Source organism: Drosophila biarmipes, chromosome 2L, assembly GCF_025231255.1.
Source record: "Drosophila biarmipes strain raj3 chromosome 2L, RU_DBia_V1.1, whole genome shotgun sequence".
Classification (NCBI taxonomy): domain Eukaryota; kingdom Metazoa; phylum Arthropoda; class Insecta; order Diptera; family Drosophilidae; genus Drosophila; species Drosophila biarmipes.
The window spans coordinates 21207324-21235234 of NC_066612.1; the positions used below are offsets into that span (position 1 = coordinate 21207324).

The 27911-nt window shown below is 37.4% G+C and overlaps 4 protein-coding genes across 4 annotated transcripts; 2 read left to right on the forward strand and 2 right to left on the reverse strand.

Annotated features, from left to right (window-relative positions):
* Positions 1 to 13: 13 nt before the first annotated feature.
* On the forward strand, positions 14 to 652 carry LOC108034275 (uncharacterized). Its single transcript, XM_017109134.3, has 2 exons — positions 14 to 344; positions 396 to 652. Exons 1-2 carry the CDS (start codon positions 99 to 101, stop codon positions 630 to 632), a joined length of 483 nt encoding a protein of 160 aa, XP_016964623.1. The 5' UTR covers positions 14 to 98; the 3' UTR covers positions 633 to 652.
* A 215-nt stretch (positions 653 to 867) lies between these two features.
* Positions 868 to 2337, reverse strand: LOC108034276 (uncharacterized). Its single transcript, XM_017109135.2, has 3 exons — positions 2192 to 2337; positions 1889 to 2074; positions 868 to 1425 (listed from the first exon to the last, which is right to left on the reverse strand). The coding sequence occupies exons 1-3, from the start codon at positions 2241 to 2243 to the stop codon at positions 1199 to 1201; spliced, it is 465 nt and encodes a 154-aa protein (XP_016964624.1). The 5' UTR covers positions 2244 to 2337; the 3' UTR covers positions 868 to 1198.
* A 512-nt stretch (positions 2338 to 2849) lies between these two features.
* Positions 2850 to 4355, forward strand: LOC108034297 (uncharacterized). Its single transcript, XM_017109159.3, has 2 exons — positions 2850 to 2984; positions 3069 to 4355. The coding sequence occupies exons 1-2, from the start codon at positions 2924 to 2926 to the stop codon at positions 3461 to 3463; spliced, it is 456 nt and encodes a 151-aa protein (XP_016964648.2). The 5' UTR covers positions 2850 to 2923; the 3' UTR covers positions 3464 to 4355.
* Positions 4356 to 7438: 3083 nt separating this feature from the next.
* On the reverse strand, positions 7439 to 9850 carry LOC108034319 (uncharacterized). The gene is made up of 3 exons (XM_017109189.3): positions 9687 to 9850; positions 8874 to 9044; positions 7439 to 7754 (listed from the first exon to the last, which is right to left on the reverse strand). The coding sequence occupies exons 1-3, from the start codon at positions 9739 to 9741 to the stop codon at positions 7549 to 7551; spliced, it is 432 nt and encodes a 143-aa protein (XP_016964678.1). The 5' UTR covers positions 9742 to 9850; the 3' UTR covers positions 7439 to 7548.
* Positions 9851 to 27911: the final 18061 nt, after the last annotated feature.

Genomic DNA, 27911 nt, shown 5'->3' on the forward strand with positions numbered 1-27911 from the left:
TTTCAGTTATGTTTTTCATGAACTACCAGCACGGCCTGTCGTTTTTACTCTGATTTGGAAATCCTTTATTAAGTTTGTTGAAGTCCACAAAATTTCCCATGCCGAGGCAGGAGCTGCTAGACGAGGAGTTCAAGTCCCTGCGCCGCATTGCGTTGGCTATTTGTCAGAACCTCGGAAGGCCCAAGGATCGTGAGATATGCCGAAGCACTCTCGAAGAGCTGGCTAAGCTCCATCAGGCGTCGTCTATCAGAATCAAGGAGAATGTGCACAAATTCATGATGTTCTATCTAAAAGTGCTAAGGTGGACCCAAAAGAACCAACCAGTGGATTTATATCGGCAATGGGTAAGTTTACTGAACACATCTATCGTTAAGTAAATTATAATTATATTTTAGTATGGACAAAACTTTGGCAATGACACAAAGATTTCGTCGTCTACTGCCACTTCCATGGATGAAATGCGAATTTGGATGGAGGAGGGAAGGTCCTTTTATGCTATGAAAACCTTTGAGGACGGCTCCACTACCGTTTTTACAGCTGTGGCCAAAGATCCAAAAGCTGGATGGTCGGAAAATGGTCTAAAAACTTTGATGGAAAAGCAAATTGGTTGCGCTATAAATCAAGATGACTAATAAACGTTTTTATATACTAATCATTTGTATATTTTCATTGTAGGTGTGGTGTTTATCGTACGATTTAATGTGATTGTATTGCATTTTGATAGGAGAGTTATATTTTTGTAGTGAATAATTATAACCTCCGGAAAAATATGGTTTAATGGTAAAGTTGAATTTTAATTTAGAGCCACCTCCCGTTTTTAGTCACTCACATACAAAGGGTTTAAGCAAAATACCATTTTTAGGAGTGTTGTTTCTAGAATAAGATTTGACGTTCTCGTTTAATTTGGGTGGAAGAGACCTCTTTAAGGTTTGTATACTTAAACTTCTGGGATTTTACATTGTTTTTATATTTTATCTCGCTAAAATCTGGGGTCTACATATTGACCTGTCATCGCTAGCCCTTTTAACTTATCGTTAGCAAGCGTGTTCAACTTTCTGACTTAATTTATTACATAAAAAAGGGGACGGAATCGGTTTCTGGTTTAAAAAAGTCATTCGCTGTTTAGATAATAGAAAGAGAGGTTTGTTAAGGCACTTTTTGTCTGTTTTTGGTGGGGATATTTAGCCTGTGTTCCCCTTTAACTTCTAAGAATTCTGGAGGCAGCGCCGATCAGCAGGAATCCTAGCAACAGCTGCAGGGATCCGTGCATTTGGATTAGGCTGGAGCCATTGCAGCTATCGCTGGAACAGTAGCACTCTTCCCAGTAAACACCGTTCTCGTAGACGCCCCAATTACACGCGCCAGTAATTCCGGTATCAGAAACGGATGCACATCGTCGGATGACCTGACGCCAACGACCGTCCCCTACGGAATAAGTGGTATGTTTCAGTTGATTAATTAAATAAAAAAGTCAAATGCAGATCAAAACATCGTTTTTATACTTATTAATTATTTATGCAAATTACTTAATTTATTTGCCAACTATAAAAATGGTTTGTCTATGATTTTTAAGTAAGAAAGAAGGTTAATAAATAAATTTTGGTTTAATATTTGGAATGGGATGGTAAAAAATGTTCAGAATCAGGCAGGTCCCAGTAGTTAAGGATTCTATTATAATTTTCTGTACTATCCTAGTGACTAGGAGCGATCCAAGATAAAGATTTAAGAAACCACGACTTTCCAATATCAAAGTAACTTCACTAAAAAGGGATCAACTGAAAGTCCTAGTAGGGAGCATGGGAACAAAAAGCGACTACCAGCTACTTCACAACAAGGATAGCCTGGACTAAGGACAGACTAGAGGTTCCACAGGTTGCCCTGCACTCACAGATAAATCCTCGGGGTCCCTGCTGCACCACCTTCATGCAGAAGGATCCTGGCATGTGGCTCTCGTCGCTGTTGCACTCGATCGCGATGTGCTCTGTGCGGTTGAATCGCTTGTAGGCGCCGCAGCTGTCATATCCCTTGCGATCCTGGTCCGAGGAGCACTGGTAGCACCGAATGGCCCAGCTGCCTGCAATAGTTCTCTGATTAATTTCAATTATTCGTAAACACATGCCTAAGCCACACCCAAAAGCCGAGATTGAAAGGTGGGCTATTGGGATTTTAGGACTGGAGCGCTGTTACCCACCGCAAATGGTCAGCGTGAGCAGGAGGAGGGTGCAGCGCACTAAGGCATTCATATTTCCCTTAAAACTGCTTTGTGCGCTTTGAGTAACTTAAATAAAATACGATTAAACAAAAAGAAAACAACAAATTGAAATAAACGCTAGTTCTGGTGTGACCGTTTACAAGGTAGCTAGAAAATAGCTACAGCCAAAATTCGGTATTTTTGTGGTGCGGTATTATTAAAAATAACTTGTGTTTAAGTATTTCATACACTTTCACTATGAAATATTTTATGGATAGGCAAAATAAAATGTAATGTAAATTTAATGTATGCTGTCTATCGTATTTCCCTATTATTAAAATAATTTTTAAATGGAGTTGTATGTAATGGAGTTGTTGCGTCATTTATTTCTTTATTATATATAAATAAATACAAATTTAAAGCTAGGGTTATCCTTTTTAATTTATTTGAACAAATTACTTTTAAACATATTTTAATTGCAATCTAATGTTAAGACAGGACTGAACATTTTTTCTATCTTGCACATCATCATAAATTTTTTACGCGCTAATACATTTTTACACCCGTTATGTAGAAAACGTAAAATGTATGTTGCCGCTGGTTTGTGTCCGTGCTAAGAGATATTTTAAAGATGGCATATTTAAACGCTGCAGGAACGGCCACACCACTATTTACACGCCCAAAATCCAATCAATTGAAACGCAACGAAAAATACAAGTACAAGATAACAACATGAAAACTCTGGAGAAATGTGTCCTGGCCGTGGTCGTGCTCTGCTGTCTGCTTCAAGTGGGTGAGTAGATGGCCAGAAAGCGTTCCTCCAAGTGCGCCTGCGCAACCGCAAACAGATCCTAAAATGTGCGGCTGCATTTTTCAGGCCAGGCGATCAAATGCTGGGACTGTCGCAGCGACAACGATCCCAAATGCGGGGATCCCTTCGACAATAGCACCCTGGCCATTACGGACTGCCAACAGGCGCCGGAGCTGGAGCACCTGAAGGGCGTCCGACCCACGATGTGCCGCAAGATCCGGCAGAAGGTCCATGGGGAGTGGCGGTACTTCCGGAGCTGCGCCTACATGGGCGAGCCCGGAATAGAGGGCGATGAGCGTTTCTGCCTGATGCGAACCGGCAGCTACAACATCTTCATGGAGTTCTGCACGTGCAACAGCAAGGACGGATGCAACTCGGCGGGTGTCCATCGCCTCGGCTGGATGGCCGCCCTTTCTGGCACTCTGGCTTCCGTCCTAGTGGCTCATTTCCTGCGGCAATAGTTGGATCTGAGTTCTCAATTTCTTGACATTTCCAGGTCTCCTTTGCCGCAAGACTGTACAGAGTCAAAGAGGGACTTATAAAATTTATAAACCCTATTTTTTGGGTCAATATTAGTTAAGAACAAGTGTGTTGGTGACAGAAAACTTGGTTTCAATTTTTTTTGTATTCCCCTTTTATATATTTTAATTGAATTTATTTGTTTCTTGCATAATTGAACGTATTACCCAAATAGTAATCAATATGCAGGGTTGCAACAAAAACACGTCTTGTACAATTTAAATCGCTATGCGATTTCAGTGCCCTCAATAGTTCTTAAAATTATGGAACTCGGTAGTAATGTAAGGGCTTATTTTTAAAGGGTACATCTCCAATTTACTGCATAGAATGAGCGATAAATCCTGTAAATTTCATAAATTATAAGCTAAACAATGTTAGTTGTTTAACGCAATTAACTTTTATCTGATTAACACCTTCCCCACTCAAATATTCAAAAACGCCAAGTTTTTTGTTACCAATATTCGTTTAAACCGGCTAAGTTACACAATTTTAGCTACAAACAAAAATTGTATTACTTACAATAACTTTTTACAATATCCCTGTCTTGACTTATGAACAGTCTTGTATAAAATGAGCATTATGTAATGAAGTGCCTTTCTGTAAACGACTCGAAACGTATCTTAAGCCTCCCAAACTATTTCCGTCCAAAAATTATATTACGCACATACCGAGCCATCTTGTAAGCTCAATGTTGAAATCTCCGCTACTTTCTACTTGTGTTTAGCAATGCGTATACAAAGAACACTAGTTTTTAGCCAGCAGAATTGCAAGTTTTATTTTTATGAAAAGACAATTAGAACATTTTTGTATTGAAATAAAAAATTTATACACCAATGGAAATGTAATTTAATTTAAACTTAGTGTGTATTTACCCACTACAAAATTTGATTTGCGAAATTGAAATATTATGGGGGTGGATATTTTCAATGAATCAACGTCTTTTTACTTTTCATTGTTGCTCATAGCAGTGAAGTGTGTCTACAAAGTTTCCGGGTACATTTTTTCTGTCAAATTGGTCAATTCTTTTCATATATTTAATTCTATCCCTTAATAAGATAAAATAATATTTAAGGTTTGGCATAATCTTGCCCCTAACCCAATTCAACTAAAAAGGTGGTGTTTTTTCTCAGGGCGTAATTTTTTTCAAAAAAAGGTGAGATTTTTGTTCTTGAATATCCTTTTTTTGATTAATAACATATAAAGTTTGGCATAATCTTGCGCTAAACCGAATTCAACTAAAGAAGTAGTCTTTCGAGACTGGTCATTTCTTTCAAAATAAAATGCGGTTTTTTTACTTGAAGCTGCCTTCCTGAAGTTAAATTTCATAATCTATAGACGTTTTTAAATAGGATTAAAGATGTTTTTTTTTTTTAAGTATGGCTTAATATTGCCTGAAAAAAAGCTGGTTTTATGTCCCTAATATATGTGAATATACTACTTTAGTACTTGTTATTTGATATTGTTTTCATAATCGCTTTGAGAAGTCTTCTAATGAGACAAAAGCTTGACCTTGTTTTAAACTAAAGTATGAAATCTCGGGCAACGTTCTCGCCGCAATTCCAAAAACCTTCCTCGAAATCTGAAGAATCCTCCATATCCATATCCAGATTTTCCCACTTCCTTTTCTGCTTAGAGGCTTTTGAGGCCTTACCGTTTAGTTCTTCCTCCATCTTTCGCTTAAGCCCAGCTCGTGTCTGAACTCGGTTTTCATTTTTTTGTTGATCGTTAAACTTGTCCAGAAATATGTCCTGACTGGAGGAATCGTCGAAGAACAACGAATAGGAATCGTTCATATCACTCTTCTTGCTAGTACTTGGCTCGTCGAAAAACAACGAATAGGAATCGTTCATATCACTTCCTTTGCGAGTACTTGGCTCGTCGAAAGCCAACGAAAAGGAATCGTCCTTACCGCTCTTCTCGCCAGAACTTAATTCATCGAAATCTGACAAAAAGGAATCATCCATACCTCTTGTCTTGCTTGTACTAAGCTCATTCAAATCCAACAAATGGGAATCTTTCACACCACTCTTCTTGCTAGTACTTGGCGCGTCGCAAGCCAATGAAAAGGAATCGTCTTTACTTCTCTTCTTGCCAGCTCTTACGTCATCGAGATATGACAAAAAGGAATCGTCCATACCTCCTTTTTTGGTAGTACTCGACTCATTAGAACCCAAAGATTGGGAATCCTTCATACAACTCTTCTTGCTAGTACTTGGTTCGTCGAAAGCCAACAGAAAGGAATTGTTCACACCTCTCTTCCCGCCAGGACTTGAGTGCGTTTCAATGAGATCCAAGATTGAATTTTGGAAATCTAAGGAGTCGTCCAAACCACTTTTTTTGCTATCACTGTCTGTAGTTTTGTTTCCTCGTTGAGTTGCATCTTCATCGAAATCAAAGGTTGAGTCCCGGAAGTCAAAGGAGTCGTCCATGGCTGTGTCCCCCAAATCTAAAAAAGGGTCTCTCTTCTTGCGATCACGCTTCGGAACCGTATCAATGTCCTTTGAAGGGCGTCTTTTTCTATCATGTTGAACGGTGTTTACCTTCTTGCGAGATCGCTTTTGAACTTTGGCGGAATTTAGGGGTATCTCCTTGCCATAACGCTTACGGGCTGCATTCAGATACTTCCGATGAGGTACACATGTCTTTGGAACTATAACCCCTTTCGACACATCGGGACGCACGTTTCCATTCTTGCGATTAAATCCAGAACGCGCCTCGGAAGCCATTGTCCCTAAGGAACCCGATTTGCAAGAACCCCTCCGCACAGTGCGACGGGAGACCATGTGATTAGGGGCTTGAGCTCTTACACGCCGGGCACTGGACCTACCTCCTTGGAATCCTCGAGTTATGGGTCGGTCGTAGTCCATCTGCAAAAGTAATCAATTGGCATAAAAGTATAAAAAAAACGTCGAACCGTTAATAGATAATTCATCTAACAAAGGACGCTGAAGGTGATCGGAAATTTATCGATTGGATCGATAAAAGCTTCCTAATCTGGGGAAGATTCCAGGGCTGACAAACACTTTTAATGTACTCGATTTCTTTCGACTTCATCTTTGCGCATCTTTCAATGGTAAGTTAAGGTAAGGTAAGGTAATGCAATTTAAATAATAATTTGAATAATACTTACTGCTTTATTATTTATTTTGGAATTAATGGAAAGGTAATTTGAACGCTGTTTGAATGATACAATACTTGTACGGAACCACTATGTTACTTAGAAGAAGTTTAACTTAACAATCAGCAGTGCAACAATTAAGGGAATACCCTTGGTAGTTTCGCTTCCTAGACAAAGCAGTGCATTCGATAAGACCCTTGTGGATGCGACCTTTTCTGCCATCTCTAATTCCCTTCCTTTCGTTTTGTTCGTTTCGTGAGCGTGGTTCAGTTTTTTAATTTGTTAAGTGTGCTATTTCATGTTAAGATAAAGTATTGTACATCCTGTAGACAAAAATTTTGTGTTAGGAAATGTTTGTGGGCGTTTCGTTTTGAGCCCAAATTGTGTTACCCTCCAACTGCCAAATCTGCAAAGCCCGTTGTCGCCATCTTGGTTTCCTTGACTTCGTCCGGCTTTTCCTACTTGTTATTGTCTCGACCAAACGTTTGTTCTGTCAATGGATGTGTTTTTCGACTGCAACTATGGAATCATGGACACGGATGATCTTCCTGGCAACTTTCTTAACCTTAACCAGCTGCGCCTGGAGCTCATGGACTATTACAGGCAAGTCAAAACGCAGGGAAGAAGATAATGGCTACCCTACCAGGGATCTAAAAATTAGATTCTCAGCGTTAAGTCGGATAGACCGTCTTGGCCATTGATCCTTGTCAACGACGACTCTATTCTACCTCTACCCTCTCTCGCCAAATACAAAATACCCTTTAAAGATTCGGAAAAGTGTATAAACATCAGTATTAAATAACATTTAGTTCATTTTATTCAAGAATTTAATTAACAATTTACATTTGTTTTGTACAGGTATGTTATCCACAGTTTTTTATAAATCCCCGGATCGGTCCTGGAATCGGCTCACAAGCTCATATGAAGGGCGAAGATCGCCAGGATGGCCGTTGCACTGACGGCCAAGAAGCGTCCCGCCCCGGAGGCGTTGCACAGGTCTCCTTTGCAGGTGAAGCAGCTCTCCACCTGGCGGCTGTGGGTTACCGTGCATTCGTTCTCCTTCTGCCCAATGGACTCAAAGTGGCAGTCCCGGGACACAATCGTACCAGCACGGTCTGTGAAACACAATTGTTATACTTATTATTCTGGTTTTAATAATATTCTTGTTAAGGGAACTGCTATAAAATGGTCACAAATGTTTTAGCCACATCCGTATGAGTAATGATTGCGTACCAAACGAGCACGATTCACAACTGTTTGTTTATGTTTCCTAGAAATTCTTTTTTTCCGGAATCTCTGATAAAAGTTTTATTAAGTTGCGAAATTAAGAAGGAATATTTTATTCCTTCTTTGTGCACTAGAAAATGGGCTAAATAAGTACGCAATTTTAGACATTGTTATTAACGTTGTTAGGATACATATTACAAGTCGATAACAATGGAGAAAATTGACTCCAGATGAAAAAATACAAACATAATAATATATAAATATTGCTCTTTTTTAAAGACAACTGTCCGCCTTAGTCACAACTCACACTGCTTTTAACAATGCAATACAAATTGAGAAGACATCTGCCAGACAACAACCGGAAAATTAACAACTTAATTTCATGTAACGCGCCATAATAGGTGTAAGGAAAGGGAGTAAAAAAAAAGTTTTAAAAAATGTCATTTAAAATTAGCAAGTCAAATGTTATTATGTTTCCGAAGTGTTATTGACTTTAAATTCTACGTAATAATTTTATTTTCTTGTTGAACTCTCTTTATATTCTTTATATTGTTTTAGTTTCTTTAATTAGTAAGATATTACCTAAAGGTGTGACTTAATTATATATTTTAGTGGGACACTTTCAATATTTATATTTCTTCAAAAACTTGTTTCGTTTATACCACTTTTATTATTATTCGTTTAACTTCATAAGTGAGCATCTGTCTTCAATAAACACTTAATACATCCTTTTAAACTAAAAGCTTTCCATGAATTATTAACGATTGTTTTTATTTTAGCCCTATCGATTTACGTCTGAGAAACGCACTGTACCTGCTTTGCATACGACTTCTCAGTTTGTGTTTTGTTTGCCATATGTAAATTGGAACTCGTACCCCCTGTCCGATCGTGTCTACTAAGTTCGTGTGTCATCATGTCTTATTTAAGCGTTTATTGCGTTCAAGGTGCGTGCGTCTCTAGTATTGGAATCAGTATGGAAGACGGGATCTCCCTGGCATTTCACTCACCGCTGGTGACCACCTTGTTGCACCTGGTCACTGGCTGCAGCTGGTCCATAATGTTCGGTTTCGGCACAGTATCGCAATCAACAGTGCGGATGTTGGAGGCGGCATCGATCTTGTCCTTGGCGCAGTTGGGATCCGTCAGGGATTTGCACTGATAGCACTTGATGGCCGAGGCTGAAGCAGACAGAAACAACTTGAATTCAAATAATATTTACTAATTCACTTCAGTAGCTTGGTCTAGGTCGCCTGTTTGAAGTGCTTAGCTTGTAACCAGTTTGGAATCTGCATTTCCCTCTCGATCTCACTCGTTCGCCTTATGTAACGCCCTCGACCGATTAAACAATAACTCCCAGCCCATAAACTTCTCCAGACCCTGTCATTTGACAGCTATGAAGTCATTTCTATATTCGTTTAAAAAACGTATGGAAAAGTACGTGAATATTTTTGTTTTTTTGCGTATTGTTGATTATTTTAAGCTGTCATGCTATGCACATTCTTTTTAAATTAATGTGGGCGCGTTTCAAATATTTGTTGGTGGACGGGGTGATTATTCTGTTTTAATTATTGATGTATGTATATTTTTTTTATTTTGAAACGTATATTTATACGTAGAGATTAAATTCAGCTAGTCTTTTTGTTAGAAGTAGAAAAAGTTTTTCTTTCTAACATTTTCCTAGTTTTTACATATTTACAATAGATCAATTCTAAAGTCACTACGGTACTTTACGATACACTCTAAACTGGTTTTTGTTTGACACAGATTTGGTTAATGATGCTTTGCACCTTCAACGTAATCTACAAATTAAAGTAACTTACCACTGTGCATCGTACACAAGGCGATAAGAAGAAGACCGATCACTTGTTTCAGCATATTAGCTAAAGTTATTAAATCTGTTTAATTTTAAACTGGTAGGATTTGTTGAAAACTTTCGGTTTGATCAGTTTGGCAGACGCTGAACAACTGAAATTATTTTCGTGCTTGCTTGCCGCACTCTTTGCATTTGCGACTTGTTTTCGAGTGAGTTTAGCAAGAAAAGCTTGCTCATTCACTCACTTAGTTGAGTGAGCCTCAAACGAGTTTTTCGTTTGTTATGTCAGTGTAGCGATCCACGCATTGGGGTCGCTAAAAACCAAACTATTCTGTTTTGATCATCAGATTCGTAGGCGGTCATATAAAGTTTTCTGTACCGCCGTTATGGGTCGATTGATTGTTGTTGGAGGTGGGAATTGACTGCGGTTGAACTGTGGGACTTTTCACCAATTGAATTTAGTGCGGATAATGGAATTAAATTGCACAGTGACATACTTCTCTGATTTGGGTTATTGAACTTTTATTGGCAAGGTGATAGGTATAGGATCTAATTTAAAGTTAATTTTATAAATAGTAGAGGGTTTACCTCTTAAGATCTTAACACAGTTCTAGCATTTAGACGGTCAATAGTATGTTTATCTTTAAGTTACGATTTTTTGTTTTTTAATTATAGGTATATAAGTACTGATTTAATTTGTATACTCTTGCAGAAGGTATAATGATTTTAGTCAGAAGTTTGCAACGCAGTGAAGGAGACGTTTCCGACCCCATAAAATATATATATTCTTGATCAGCGTCACAAGACGAGTCGACTTAGCCATGTCCGTCTGTCCGTCCGTCCGTCTGTCCGTCCGTTTCTACACAAACTAGTCTCTCAGTTTTAAAGCTATCGGGCTGAAACTTTTCCAAAAGTCTTCTTTCTATTGCAGGTAGTATATAAGTCGGAGCCAGCCGGATCGGACAACTATATCCTATAGCTCCCATAGGGACTATCGGGGAAAAAATTGTAAAAAAATTATATCTTCGATGGATTTTAGCATATAACCTTCTAAGCTTGGAAATAACATTTTTTTATTAGTTCTGAATTTCGAATTAAATTTTATCAAAATCGGAAGACTATATCATATAGCTGCCATATGAACGATCGGAAAATAAGTGGTAAAATAATATGAAAAAACTATATCTTCGGTGTTTTTTAACATATAACCTTCCAAGATTCGAAAGAACATTTTTTAATTAGCTCTGAATTTCGAATTAAATTTTATCAAAATCGGAGGACTATATCATATAGCTGTCATAAGAACGGTCGGAAAATTGGTGGGAAAATAATATATAACAAATTGTAGCATTGGTGCTTTTTGACATATAACCTTCTTAGCTTGGAAATTAGTGGGAAAATAATATGAAAAAATTATTTACTAAAGTTGATTATTTCTTATAACTGCAATACAAACTTCGCCTTGCCAAAGTTAACTTCCTTTCTTGTTTTGCCTTTAAGTAAACATTGTTTTAAAATATAATTCACCATTTTATTTTTCTTTATTTTAGTTTTTTTTTTTTTAATATTTTTCAGTTTTTGCATTAAAGTTAAAGTGTGTGATTATCTTGTTATTGTCTCGTCCTTTGAAACAACTGAAAGTCTGTTCTTTGATTTAAGCACTGATTGCTTATTTTGTTGCATGTTATTTGAGCAATCGACTTATTGAATCTTTTCCTTTTGTCTGTTACCATGGCGATTCCTGTCTAAGAGGAAAATTCTGCGATAAGACCAGTCGTCTGGGGAGCAACAAATCCTTTTCGAGAAAAGAATGGAGTTTGGGGGTTGAGTATATAAACTTGACTTTTTAAAAGATTTATAATTATTTTTTCCTTCACTTAAGTTAAAATAGTAAGCAAACCCCAAAAGAACTTCGTTATATTATAGAACTTCTTCATGCTAAATTAACTTCGCATCTTAAAGCTTTTCGAGCGTATTTTTGTTGAGTAAAAAATGTTGTCGGCGTAGCAAAACTTGTTTAAATTGCGCCGCAAAAACAAAAATTGTACTCAATGAGTTTGTTAATAAGCAAGATGTATTATATATTTAAATCAGCGAACTGAGCGCAGTTCAATGGACTAATGGCAAAAGGTAATCAAATTATTGTTTATAATATTTGTTGTCAAAATGCTTTTAAATGCTTTTCTTAAAAAATTTATATTTGCTTTATTATTGAATAAATATTTCAATAAATTGTATCCCTCATCACATTGCAAATAGATCCATTAAAGTTACACCGGCAACAGTTTAATTAAATAAAAAATTAAAATCAGATAAACCTACTTCTTGAACATGCAAACTAATTAACATTTGGTTTTTGATTCTTAAATTTGTCTGGAGAATCAATTTAACTATCTCTATTTATCTGTGTAGTTTATGAGATAAGTTGAAGGTGTATTGGCATCTCCTGAAACCATCTAACGTGCTATACAAATTTTCCAACTAACTTTCTTCGCGCATAATTGGGAAGCGTAATTTTGGATCGATCTGGCAACAATGTGAACGATATAATTTAAAATGAAAAGCTTCCATGAAAGGGTTTGCTTTGGGGGACATAGACCATTTTCAATTTCCGGCTACGCAGTTCATTGTTCAAATATTTTGCATTCAATTGGATTGTCAAGCCGCCAATTTGCCACATAATTACAAATGCCTACACTGGTGGAATTTTCGGAGGCAGGGAGTCGAATGTTGCGGTTCATGATTTATACAATATCTTAAGCGGATTTGCTTTTCCCATTTCGCCACATCTCCATCTCACTTTTCTCAGCTGTATTCTGTGGTCAGCTGCAGCAGCAAATTCTGATTGAATTTCCTTTATCTTTTTTTTTGCCACCGCATGGCGACCACACAATTTTTCTATTATATTTTTGAAGAGGAGAGGGTTTGAACAGTTGCATCCTTCGTCTGCTTATTTCTCTAGAGATGTTTGCGTTGGCTTTAAATTCAATTATATATTGGGGAAAAATGGCTAAAAGCGAACAGAAATGGAATGAGTTTAGCTTTGATTAATATGCTTTCTTTTTGTTATAAGATGAGTGTTTACTATAAGCTATAATTCTAATATATTAAAAATAATAAATAAAATATACATATTTGTTTTCTTTTTACCATCAAAAGCATGGCAAAAATAACAGAGACTAGTACAGAGAAAAAATAAAAAAAAAAATTTTTTTATTTTTAAAAATGATGAAGTTTCTTTTTTTAGCTGTGAACCATTCTTACTTAGTAACAATTTGTAGAGCAATTGATTGCCGCCTATCTGCACCATCGTTTTCAGTTTGTCTGCAGTATTATTGGTTGTTATCAACATTATTATCAGGCTGAGGTGGATGTTACCCATCCCTTTCTCGTTCCGTTTTTCTTCTTTTCCATCGGAACCAGTTGCTCCAGGTTCAATTTGGGCTCCGGAGCCCAGAGTCCTGTTGCCTGTTGCTGACCATTTTTCGCAATATGATATTTATAGCTATTTCATACTTATTATATTCAATCTGCTTTTCGTTGCACTCGGACAGCAACAAATTGGAGAAAATCCCTTCAACGAAATTTGACTTGCTCTGCACAATTTTAATAAGCTTAGGGCAGGGGTGTACATCTAGTCCTCCTTCTTGGTTTGGCTCGGTTCAGTCTGGTCTGGCCAATTGTCATTTCATTTGGAAAACCTGCTCTACCAGAAACGAGCTGAAAATTTTCAATTTCGTCTCAGGATTTTCCTGCATTTAATGGCGAAGAAGGAGGATTGAGGAAGCAAAGTCCATTACCAAAAAACATAAACAAATTGTTTGGCACTTTGCACGGAAACTAAAACACGCCCCCCTAATCTGCTCAATAACTTGGAAAATCATTGCCAATAAATCAAAATGACTTTGCAGGATGTGTGTAGTATCCGAGCTCCGAGGCAGGCGAGCGATAAGAAATCAATGTCTGGCCTTTGTTGGGCTGAACTTGAAGGGCGGCCTTTAAGTGCTCGCACTCGTAGGGAAATTTAAAATTCAACACTTGGGGGCGGCATAAATTGCACATTTTATTTAACGCAACATCAGCAGAAAATCCGGAGAACGGAGAGGCAAAGAAATCCGTTTTCCACCACTCAGCTGTACTAAATTGTGTCTCGGGGCTGTTAAAGGTTAGCTTTGGCTCCCTTATTTTTCTAGATTTTTAACGCTGCAGTTAACACATCATTTTTCGGGGCATTGTTTCGGTCGCCTTCCATTATCTTTCACTTGCGATCTAATGAAGTGTGCAAAGTGTTGTCTGCCCTACCCCAAGCCCCCGCCTCTATGTGTCTGTTTGTAAGCATTGCGAGGGAGTCCCCATTAGCAGGTGCGTAGAAATGTTGGTGTTAAGAAGGGGAAAACAATACACTATTTTGTTTTTAACTATTTATTTATTTAATATTTAATATTTATTTTATTCAATATACAATATTATATATACATGTTTTTTTCTTTTGGTCAAGGTAATAATGTTACGACATTTAATAATTTTCATAAGAGAATTACCGGTTAATTTTTAAGCACTGTACTGTACTGAAAGTACTGTCGATTTGTAGATCAACTTAAAACAACTTAAAAGTATTTTAAGCTTCTAAATACATTTAAAAACTATTATTTGTTTAAAAAACTAAAATTACATTCTACATTTACAAAGAAATTGAGGGCGAGTAGAGTCCCTTTTTATATGGGGTGCTACTATCCTTGGTTAAACCCCTTTGTGCCTGCCTCTGTCTTAACGAAATGAGCCCCTGACCACTTCGCATTTATGCAACGCTCCACCCAAATAACCCACCCCATTCTAGATGCCCGAAACTTGGGGCAGCTGAACTGCTGCTGCTGTCCACGTTTAATGTCACTGGCAAAGTCGCAAATTGCTGTGCATGAGCTTTTTATGTTCATGCAAATGTCACCAACTGCACCACTTTCTGATGGAGCTTCGCCAGTGCTATTCCACCTCTTTTGGCGCCACTCCCTTGCCCCTTCCCCTTCTCATCCTGCTCAGTCATGGAGACTCGAACTTTTGATTACACTGAAAAATAAATGATACTTTACGTCGTAATATACTTTGCGTCCGATTTTGTTAATGACTTAATCAAGCACCTAATATTCGGGACAAGAAAGCATATATTTGTTGATGTACATAACTAGACGAGTCGGTTTATCCGTGTTCGTCTGTCCGTCCGGCTGTCCGTTTCTATGCAAAATAGCGTCTCAGTTTTAAAGGTATAGGGATGCAATCTTCCCAGCAGAGTTTTACTTACTTATACGACTATAACATGTAGCTGCCGTGCTTTTGCACCGAATAAACAATGGGAAAAATATAATAGCTTCGTTACATTTGGTCATACAAAAACTCGAAACTATATCATATAGCCGTCAATTAATACCTAAGAATATAAAAAGTCTTTACATTTCAATTTCGATCGATACGCTAATTTATATTATAAAGTTATTTCTTTGATTATTTTTATATTTTAAGGACAGAACGACCACAGGAACGACCTCCAAGGGTATTATTTGTTTTAGCTAGTCAAAAATTTATTAAATTGATTCGAGCTAGGTGTGTCCGAAACTTTTGTTTGTGTTGAGAAGTGGCTTAAATTATATATTTTATATTTTTAAAATATGTTACGGTTGAAATGGGACCAATGAAAGTTAGGAATAATTATAAGTTTGAGTTCACTTTTTCTAATGAAGAATTCTACAGGATACTTCGTTTTAAGTCCCCCTTGAATTTCTCCCCGTGTAGCTGGACTAACGTTCCATAATGTGCCCGTTTGCCGGGAATCCCCAGTCCAACGCTGCTCTCCGGTCTTTTGTTTGGACTGCAACGAAAAATGCACTCAAAAGTTTACACAGAAAGGCCATAAGTGGCCCCGAAAAGCCCAGCTGTAGTGGAATCGAGGATGGAGACGGGCGAATGGCGAGTGAAGTCCTGCCCCTGTCCGTTTGGCCTTCTTGCCTGTTGTCCTTTTTAGCCAGTAATTTTGCGCTTAGACCAAAGAGAGTGAACAAGAAAATCTCTTGTCCGGCTTTTCCCCGACCGTTAGGGTCTCTATCTCTTGCTTTCCGCTTAAAATCAGATGTCGAAATAATTTGCAACACGTCGCTTGGCACGTGGGCATAAAAGCAGTGGCTCGGGGAATTGTGTGAGGGGTACTGGCTTGCCGGCTAAAATGGCAGAGCCGGTGTCTCCAAGGTGGCACGTGTTTATGGACTTTCAGGGCCCGAAATAATAGTGCACATCTGCTTTGACTTCGGCAGCAGCTGAGTTTTCCAGAACGAACTCAGAAATAAAACATGCATTCGTTCAGTATTGAATTTAAACAATTATTAATGCTATGATCACAATTTCATAATTGTTCGAATCTGTTTTATTTCACCAAATAAAGTTTATAGTAAAGGATCACCAAAGTATAATTGTCTGGAACTCATTCATCAATTAATATGGGTTAATCTATTAAATGATTAATTGGTTATTATCCTGAAGTGTTAAACAGCTAGCCATTTTTGCGGAATACTAATAAGCTTCAAAAAGTGTAATACCAATAGTACTGTATAAGTGCCTTACAAATTTAAGGTTAAAAATGTAAATCAAGGAACTTGCACAAAAAAGAAAAATAAATGTTGGCTCGTCGTGGAATCTAAATCACGCCTTTCAAAAACAGATCTAATAAGCATTGGACTGGTGGGCAATCGATATTAATTTTTTTTGTAGGGATTTTCTAGGTACTCTACGAATAATCAATGTAAAGTTGATATGTTTGAAACGCGAGTACTTAATACATATTTACAAATAATTTGGATTGCAAAAAATAACGTAGAAACCTTATTACTCACAACTGAAACAAGAATGCAATCTTAAACATGAACACACATTTTATTTGTTGTCCAGGTCTCGAATGAAATTCAGGGTTATCTCGTTGCACTGCTCGTGTAAATATAACTAAATGAAGGGACATTTGACCAGCATGTGACAATGGAACTCCCCTCACAACTGAACTAAAACAATCAACCGAGAAGAACAACAGCAGTGCAATCCAATTGATACGAGGCACATCTGCTGAAAGTTAATTAAATTGAACAGGCTCCAGTCAGAAAATTGAATATATTCCTGGTGAATTGGAGACATCTCCCAAAAGGATGTAATAGGCCTTTGTGTTTACATAATGCAAGTACTGCTAAATAACAATAAATCTGGACTTAGCAGAAAATGAATAGCTGGGGCAGATACCAAAAAGTAGAGACATGGATCTTTTGGTAACAAAACAATTATTAAAAATACTTAACTTGACTTAACTTAAAAGTTTATAATGTATTTATTTATTTATCAATAATTTTATTGCAAAATGTAAATATTCAACAGATTCGTTTTTATTATGATAAGCAATTAAATTATAGTTTAACTTTAGTTTAATAAAGAAAAATTGTTTTTTTTATTTCTATTAAATTATCAATCTGCGCAATGGAAACCCCTCGACAACGAGTCACAGCTGAGACGATTCCGAAGTGCTATAAATTAAAACAAAGTTGAGGAATAAATTCGTTATTAATGTATCGTCTAAAAATGTCACAGAGCATTACCCTCAAAACTCGAGGAGTAGGAGCCCCGAAAACAGGCGTGGCAACCATTGTAAATTTGCAAGGCAAAGGGGCGGATTGGCTGTCTGCGTTTGGTAGCAGCTGAGCAATCGGGGCAATAAACCACAATCGAATGAATTCGCTCCTCAATGGGCTACTTCTCTTCCGCCTTTCCTTCCCAGTTGGGTCGTCCTCGCATCCTGGCCAGAAACACGGATATAAATTTCAATTTCCGACACTCTAAGTGGCGGCCAAATGAAATAACATTTTCATTTAACCTGCATTCGATTCCCGAGCACCAAGAGAATCCGACAGACAGCGAGGGAATCGGAGAATTAAGGGAGATGTAGCAACCCACAGGCATTGACTGCACATGTGCGATATGCTTGCACTGAGAAAACTCTTAATTTTGTTCTACTGTTGTCTATTGTAGATATAATTCAATTTAATCTTAGTTTACAAATAATTGTTCGCGTTATGTAAATTAGTAAAATAAAACAAGCGGGTCATCTAAAAAGGCGATGCAACCATTATTTGTCTATTTATTAATAATTACTTAGGAGGTATTTACTTAATCTGCACCTGAAAAGCCATGCTTTATTAAATAATTCGTTCTGTTCTAAAAACTGATATTTAATCTCAAGCTTATTTGGACGGACAGAGAAACGGACATGGATAGATTGACTTGGCTACTACATACCTATTTAATTTTTTTCCGTGTGCAGATGTCCATTAACGACTGTAGATTTAAGTACTAGAGATGACTGTTAATATTTAAAGGAAATACAATTTGAATTATGAAATACATAAATTTTTAAATTTATATTTAATAATATATATTTAATAATATATATTTAATAATATATATTTAATAATATATATTTAATAATATATATCTAATAATATATATTTAATAATATATATTTAATAATATATCTTTAATAACCTGGCACACAAATTTTTTACTCCCACTTGTTTAATTTTAATTTAATGGATATTAAGGGCTTTTAATAACTAAACCATTAGTATGGCTTTTTTTAAATATCTGAATTGTGTTAGCAAATTATAGGCTATAAGCACTTCGACTTCCCTAGCCATAAAACTACATTGCCAACACTGCTGCTGGCGCTGGCTCAGCAAAATACGTTTGATTCGCCTTTTGCATTACAGATTGCATTCCTCGTCGATGCGGAGGCTTCAAACACGCACGCATTCTGAGCGAATCCTTCGAGGTGATCCAGGGGGGAGAACCCTCCGCTTTCTTGCCGGCCAAGAGCTATCCACTGCAGCTGCCAGGACACGGGCAACACCGGCAACATGAGCAACAGGAGGAGTGCACCTTCCACAGGAGGAACAGCATCAGACACTCGTGAAATTGGCCATAAATAACATTTTCTTTACATTTCATTTGGGAGAGCCGTCTACCTCCGGCATCTGTGCCTTAATAGTGTTTGGCTCCGTTGAGTTGGGCGTTCTGCTTAACCAACTGGGCGTGGCTAAGTAGCAATTATCCGGCATCAGGAATGAGGGATCAAAGTCCTGTGCGGTTGATTTAAAAGTCCATTTTACTTAGGCACTTACATGCATTTCCGCCCTGCAGTTTTAGAAGCTAATTAAAGTTGATTTCGCATTTCGATGGTCGAGCTGTGGGATTTATAGCGTCGTCAGAAACGAAAAATGAATGCAGTAAAGGGTTACGAAGATTAACCATTGTAACATAGCTTTTTACAATGGGTTAGAGAATTTTATGTACTATAGTGATATAAAACCAGCATTTTTGGACGCAACAAAATTATGTAGCTAATTACAAAATTCAATAGTAATATATCTGAAATCATCTTGCACTCGATAAAACGATGAACTCAAATAACATTTTTTCCCAAACAAAAACGCTGTTCAATCAATGCAGCCTTAAACTGTCAGCAAAAGCTCACTAAACTAAAGGAAATCAGGCAACTCAAAAGGCAGGGATCCAAATCAAAGTCACAAAAACAACAAATAGCACGCTGAACAAGGAACTTGTCGAGCGTATCCTTATGATTTCCCCATGGAAATCAGTTTAGCAGCTACGTACAAGTGAGGAAAAATCATAAAAATTTGCGCTACAAATAAACAAACCAATAAAAGTGACGTCGTTCAGTTGACGTCTGCATTCGTTGTGCCGTTCTTGGTTCTCTGTTCTGTTGTAATCGACTCAATGAAATCAGAATGGTATGGCTAAAATGGCATTCGAAGGTTATAGAAATGGGGTGAAGAAGGGATGTAGAAAGCTCAGGCAGTGAATGCGTTACGCATACGCCATGTTAAGCGCTTGAAAACAATTTCTATGAAATTTGCAATTCATTGCCAGGAACTCAGACTCGTTGTGAGTTCACTTCCTGTCTGTGGCTTTGCTCCTCTTCCTTCTGCTCCTCCTCGTCCCCCTGATATTTACTACTCTTTGGGCATTAAAAGCTTTCTGTGTCTTCTTTCTTGTTGCTGGTATTTTCGTGGCTGCGGCCTGGAACAACTTTCGCAATTGTTTATAGACTTTGTGTGTTCGTAACTCCTCGGTATCCTTGTGGTTCATATGTTGCTTGTGGGGCAAGTTATTTTTCTACGGTCACTTAGTTGGGATAAATTCTCTTTTGATCTCTTTGAAAATTTTATTATTTTAGTCTGAAATGAACCCAACAGTAGAGCTGCTAAACAAACTAAAGTGTTTCGATAGTTGAAATAAGATATTAATTAGAATAAATAGTGATCTAATTAGGATCCATGAATAATCTTCTTGTAATCACTTATAAAACAAAAAAAAAACAAAGAAACATTAATAAGTAAAACTCATTTTCATTTCATAGATTTTTGAAGCATTAAATGTAGTTTTATATTATTTAAATTGCTTAAAATTATTTTAAGTTGCTGAGGTTTTTGATTGAAACATACTTTTTTTTTCTTTTTTAAAGGCAAATGAATACCAATTAGTCGGTAACTTTCGAAAGCCTTGAATTGTAGCTCTTTCTAATTTTCACAATTATTTACCACATTATGCGACGGCCTCCAGCCAGGGAGCACGTTTCAATTTATTGCCCCATTGGTGGCTCACAAACATCGCTATAAATTCCAGCGCCACTAAACAATTGTTAGAGAGCCACGGGACCGAGCAGAGATGGCGAGATAGATGGATGCATAGATAGAGGCCCCGTAAAAATAATAATGAAAATTTCAGGCAGGGCAAAGGGTGGTGTGGAACAGAGTGGAGCAGAGCACTTATCCTTCTTAGTTACACGCCAGCTGATGTTGCCGTTGGACTTATTGATACTTATAGCACCACACACCAACAAACTCATCGCCTACACTGGTAGAAAACTATGGATTTGACAGAAGTATTCTTATTGAATTTAAAGAATCGAAACTATAAAAATTCATTGTGAATATACCTAAATATGTTCCATAAAATCCATACAACTTAATTTATTGTTTTGAGCCTTTTTATCGATGTTTTCAAAATTTTAAAACTGTCTATAGGGCACCGATTATCCAATCTTTATTTAATCTATTGAATACTTTTTCGAGACGAGTTGTTTTTTAGAAATTTTTCTATTTATTTAACTGAAATATTTCTTTCTGTGCAGGTCCCCTTTCGCTGGGGATGCTGCAACGCAGGCGAAATAAATTCAATTTTGTAAAACTGATTCCCCACACAATTTTCGAACCGTTACACTCTGTTCCTCACTCACTCACTCGGTCGTCCGTTCTCTCTTCCTCCGCAGGACAACTGCATATGTGCGAAAATTTTGCAACAAAATGAATATGTATTGGCAGTTAGCCTGAAGTAGCTACCAGCGAGCAGGGCTTCCAAAGGTGGCAGGAGCATCACAGCAACAGGAAACATCATGTGGAGCAGATAACAATTTATTGCCATCAAGCGGGCCAAAATGCTATAGTAAAAGTTAATGAAACCAATTTGTTTCGACTGCACCGCGAGTGCAAAGCACAATGTGTTTCTCACTCAGAAACAGGGAAAGCGAGGTGCAAGTAAATAGATCGAGATACAGGAATTCAATGAGGTCAGTTACTGAACCAATCACGGACTGCGTTTTCTATTCGATTGCCAAAATGTAAGCAATGTGAGCTCCATATATTAAGCGTAACTCACAACAAGTTGCATATTGGTTTCAATTATGCATGCCAAATGTGGTTAAAGACAATAACTAAGCAGATATCAATGTATTGTGATTGTTAGACTCGCTTTACCTCCCATATACAAATGGGTACTCAGCCCTAAATTCATTTCATGATTTATTCAGCCCATCCACTTTAAATAAAATTTTACTACCCTGCGAAATTGCCTAATGAACATTAATTCTGCAATAAATTTAAGCGCTCACTACCTTCAATGCCCTTCGACACGCCCCGCCCTGGTTACATATTCATAATCAACAAATATTTTAATAATTCACCAGGAAAAGGGAAAAAATCTTTCACATGCAGAGCGTTTATTATCGTTTTTAATATGCAATACTAAATTTAGTGTCGTAAAACTTGAGTGCCTCTGGGGAGAATCGTGCGAATATGATATCCTTTTCTCTGGAGGAGCGGGCTGAGCAAATGTAATCAAATCTCCAACTGATGACGATCTCCGGCCGTCCCCTCCTTCGTTTTTCGGGGCCGGAGACTTTTTCAATCAAATGTTGATGGCTCGCCAGCCGCTGGGTTAAGGCATTTTTATGATTGTTTTGGCTGTGCTCCACCACCCACGCACATATGTACAGGGGCGGTCAAATTATTAGTGACCTTCAAACATTGAAACATTTTAATGCTTATTTACTACATTTTAACCATATATTATGTCGTTAAATTATGGTGCAGCAGCTTAAAAATGTTTAAAAATATGAAAATGTCTGTAGAAGAAATAAGGGTTCATCCGAGAATTGACGCAAACCAAAAAGTCTTGTCCAGCAGCCACTGTTACTCCGTCCGCGACTGTATTTGTGTATCTGTGTAAGGTAACCCATAACCCTTTTTGACCGATATCCCGCAGGACCAAAGCGGGGAGGCCAGCAAATGTTGCCAATTCGACAACGGCACTCAAATGAATTGGCGGTTACTGCGGAGCGAAGGTGGGGAGCGGGTGGGACTTCTTCCCCTGCCAACCCACCAACCCCCGCACAATGCGTTTGCTTAACGGTTCATTGGATGGCGGACTTCCTGTCCCTGGGTCCTGCCAATCTTCTGGGCATTGGGCGAGGAGTAATCACATTTAAAATGAAACGCAATGCAGCAAAAATGCCGGAAACTTGCACGGATGATATTATGAGTGTGCGGGGTGTATCCCTGCCTTCTCCATCTTTTTAGTGTGTGTTTTGACGGCGGAAAGCAGTGTCCGTAACTAACCGACCACTAATTGAGCCAACGGAAGTCTAGAAACCGCACAACATAATTTAAATAAACACATGCACACACACAAAAAAAGGGGGAAGCAAAAAATACACCAACGAATAGGAAAAGAGTAAACTAAAATGCCACTAAGTGAAGTTTTTGACCGCAAAACAGGACGCTGACCAGACGGGTGGGGAAAACAAGGAGTCGCCTCTGTTCGTGCTGCATCTTCCTGCACTGCACTTCCGCTTGTGGATGAAGCTGAAAGCCTTTGAGGGCATTCCTGGGACTCTATTCGAACTAGTTCGAATTTAGTCAGATTGTCTTTATTTATTTATCTTTGTTAATATTATTTTAACATAACTGAAATCAAAAAATATAATTTATATATCTTTTGATGCCTATTAATTGGACACTTTTTCAAGATTACAAGCTAATGATTTGAAAATTGGTTTGAAGGATATCAATTTATATTACATTTCAGGACGTTTTTCTTATCGCTGATAGAACCGGGTAACTTAATTCAAATTGGAAAATTTGATTGGAAACTCGAAATGATTTTTAAAAGCTCGAATTTCAATCACAAAATAAAAAGGTTTTTATTTTTTGTTCTTCCTTTAGATGTTTGTTTACAAGGATATTAACAACCCTTTTATCTGCACTAGCAATGTTTTAATGCAGTTGAAAATATTCTCATATGGATGGTGATAGATTGTATTATACAAAGTCCTTTAATTTTTCCCTTTTCCGGACGATTCGACGTGGTCGTAAATTTTTATTTTGAAGCTAACGCCTTTTCTTTGTGCAATTTCTTGATTTTGAATAAACTATTTATTTGAATATTGGGCATACGCTAAAATACATTGGCAAGCGCAAACAATTAAGATGAGAAAGGCACAAAATATTAACTTATAAATTATGTAGTTATTCAATGAAGTTAATTAAAATGTCATCATTTAGAAGTTTGTTTTTATCGTTCTTTTTCACATTTATTTTATGTGTCCTATTTTTTAAATATTAAAATATTTTAATTTTAAATAATCTAATTATTTCCATTATTTAATACAATTCTTCAGCAAAAAATGTGGTTTGTTCCGAACTAGTTTTGAAACCAGTCCCCAAAAGTACTCGCACACCCCTGCATCCGCCCTAAGTTTCCTCCGCCTTTTGTCACACACTAAACACATTTTTCAAAACGCTTCCGTTTGTTGGCCAACGGCCTTCCATTTTCAACTCCCACCTCCTTGGCCACCCCTCCCCAATTACGCCTGCTTTGGTTGGGCATTATGTGAAAATGAGTGTGTTGTCATGTCGTGTACTGAATGCAGAAGAGGTGGAGGTCGGAGGAGGAGTTAAAGTTGCTAATGCAATCACATAGCATTCATATTCATCATAACCACAAAAGGCACTCCACATGGGAAATTCGCAGTGGGGATGGGGGGTCGTGGGCACATCCACTTCCGCTTGGCAGCTGTGCGCCATTTTGCACGTGGCTGCTTTGCATGTGTCCCATTCCCCTCCTCGTCGCATCTATATATACACTTCCGTTCCCGATTTTCTTTCCTTTGTGCGACTTTTGCTCCAACGCGTTCATTTTGTCATTTTGGTTTGCCTTATTTACTTTTCTTTAATTGTTTTTCGGGGCTGTGCAATTGCTGGGTGTGCTTTTGTGGTCAACCACAGACATTTTCCATTTTTGGTCTATAAGCTGAATTTTCTTGCCAAAAGTTCCTATTTTGTAGAAGGGTTCCAATTCAGATGATAGGTACGGGAAAAGTGATTCTTTAAATCTTAGTATTCCGTAGGATGAAAGGTATCCAGATAAAATGTTGTATATCCCGGCAGAGAGTATAAGGTGTTTTTGTTCCCTTCCAAAGGATATATTCATTTTTGACCAACATTTTTTAACGCAGCGGAGTATACGTTTCCGACCCTATATACTAAGTTCTTATATTCTTAATCGTGATCTCTAGGGAAGTCGATTTCTTTAATCTAACAAAAAGTTGTTATAACCTCTGCAAACCTGTGAAAAATATTCATTCTTCACTTGTCAGAGTCCGACTTTATTGTCTTGGTGCACATAGAAACTGGTACCAGTTAGTTAATTTTAGATAATTTCAGCTTACACTTTTTAATATGTAACTATTATTTAACAAAAATTATCTGTATAACTTTGTTGTATTTATATGTAAAGCCATTTAAAACGTATAATTTTTTTTAAATTTAGACAGTAATTTAAACTAAGGTTTCATCTTTTCTTAAAAAGATAAGTGTGCCCTAAAATTTTCTACTGTAAGTTTATAAAAACAAAATGCACCATCTATGTTTTTGCTTTAACATGACCTCTTATTACAACTATTTATTTTTCAAAACTGCACAATTTTTTGCAGGCTTGTTACATTTTGTAAATCTTTCAGTTCATCAGTTACTTCGACAAACACTTATCAAATGCATACATTCAGCACTTTGCAGGACTGGCGTCATAAAGCGAACACTTGATTTGTTAAAATTACACCGCCTCTCTCTGCACTTCTCATAAACTCCAAGTGCAGGCATCCTCATCTTTCGTTTCACCTGCTTTCATGGCCTGTTTTTTTTAATCATAGCTTACCTGGATCGCTGCTCTCTTGTGCTCGACATAATTGCAATGTTTACCTCGATGCTGGAGCCAAGCTAAGTGAAGCGTTAAGGCGGCATCAGGAGGCAAATGACGAGGAGGGCACCTCTCCTCTTGATTAAAATTTCTGATTACTACACTGATACCGCCGCGCAAACAAAATGCTAAAAGAAAAAAGTTGAACCTGGTGAACACAAAGAAGGAACAAGTGCTCAAGTAAAGTAAAAAGCGCCACAAAATGCAGCGACAGCGTTTTGTGTTCCACCTTCATCTGCACCTGCTCCTCTTTCTAATAACATATCACCATCACCTGCTGTGTTTGGTTTTCATTAGTTGCTACAATCCTTTCATCTCCTTTGACTTTCACCAGCATGATTGATGGTTTCAATTTCAATTTCCATGTCAAGTGGAGATTCATAAACGAAAAAAAAAACAATATTACTATCCAACTTAATTTAACTTTTTGCGACTCTAGGTTTTTCTGCTTATCGTCATCTTGTTTATGCTAACGCGACTGCACTTCCGCTTTGAGCTAATGTATCTTTTTTTTGGCTGAGGTAGTGAGCATGGGGCGCTAATTAATGATGCCCATGACAGAAATTTATGTGCTACAGCAAAAACTTTTGCAATATTTGTTCGCATTTAGTTTGCCTATCACTCCGTCTGTTCCCTTCTCTTCTCTAACTTCCTTTCCCTCTGTGTGTTTGCTGTTGCTCATGTGTGTGTGTTTGTCGGCACTTCCGTTTCCTGTATTAGGCCGGAACATTTTGCTCAGCCCACTTCATATTTGTTTATAATACACTTACCATAAGCCAATCAGGCATTGTTGGGTTGTTTGTTTTGTTCGAAATTATTGGGATTTGCCTGCGATCTATATGCCATATCACTGCTGTCAATATCGTCCATATTGAGCAGTTCTCTTTTGTTTGGGTTGCATTTATACTTGGATTAAGAGAAATAAGAGAAAAGAGATTTTCCAATATTGTTTTGGTTTTAAAGGACAGCGATATAAGCGAATAATAAAATAGTTTACTTAGTAATGTATTACCAGTTTTACATATTACAAAAATGTTTAATTATACAAAACATATTAATTCTTGTATATTTTTAAGTTCCAAATCGTAAATCTTTTGTTCAGTTGATAGTGTACATAAGTAAAAGTATACATAACATTATTTTTTAATCCGTTTGACTTCTAACTGAGGGATCTCATAAATATGTCCTCTTTAGTTTTCTTTTATAGTAGTTAAACGAAAAAAGATAGCATTCTTTTCAGCATGACGTTACTACTTCTTTAAGGCAAGAAAAGGGTATTTTCCTTGGAAAGGGTATTTGCACATCAACCGTTTCGATGGCATCCCAATCTTGTTTATTAATAACTCGTTTTGCCTTATTGTCCTTCCCATGGCCAGGACAGTCCGCTGGACCAACTTCGCTCCCGGCAACTGGGCCCCATCTAATGGTCATTGGCTGTTCCAGACTCCATTATGCAGCTAGATCTCCCCGACCCACGGGCGTGCATCGTTAATGCCTGCGGAAGTGAGCTTAGTCCTAGTCCGCGCCGTTGTTGTCTGCCTGCCTGCTCGTGTTTCGTACATAAAACTTTTGCCATTGCATTTAGGTGAGCAGCAACAAATGCAACATGAACAGCAGCAGCTGCTGCCTCTTCATCGGCTGTCTGTCCATGTCCCTGTCTCTCTGTGGCTATTGAGCAGCGGCTTTTCCGGTGCTTGAGGTGTGCCTTTTAGTTCCGAGAAGTACACTCAAAAATATAACAGATTACATTTTTGGCGATTATTTAAGAAAAATGATCCAGGTGACCGTAAAAACATTACTTTGCCATTGATCGAAATAGTTTCCTACACAATTCGCTAAGTTTAAATAAAAATATCTAAGTTAAAATAAAAATATTTACAGAAATGTTCAAAAAAATTTACATTTATATTCACTTCTTAAAACGGTTGTTGTACTATTTGGAAGTCAATTTTCGTGCTTCCCTCCTATATCAGCTTTATGATATAGTAGGCCAATTTTAGTTAAATTTAAAATATAAGTTCATAAATTGAAAATAAACAGTAAAAAAGAATAACGAAGCTTATATTATCCGATTGTTTCCAGGGCAAGTACTAGAAATAACTTTGCTTTTAAGCTTAAAACCGACAGCTCACGTATACAAATATTTTTTTCAGTGCCTTTATTCTCGTCATGATTCCCCAGCTCATCATCCTCACGAGTCCTCCTTAATAAGTGTGGGTAACCAAGCTTGAAGTGAAGTTCAATAGAGTTTGAGTTTTGGGCTTAGGCTGTTTTGTGTTCAGTGCCATTCACTTGTTTCGCCCCGGGGGAAGCGAACAAGTTTCATATTGCATGGCACTTTTAATAAGCCGAGAGAATTGAAAAGTTTTCAGGCGGTTTGAGGAAGATGCACATTCAGTACCTAAATGGTACCAGTTAAGTGGGCAACACCAACACAGAAACTCTACCATGGCAAAAATTAAGGTGGACTATTTTGTAAAGTGGAAAATCTTTAATAATTTTTCTAAATCAACTTCATCCTTTTCAAAGTAATCCCCTCATGATAAAATACACTTGTGCGAACGTTTTTTCCAATCTTTGAAACATATAATAGTTCCTTTCC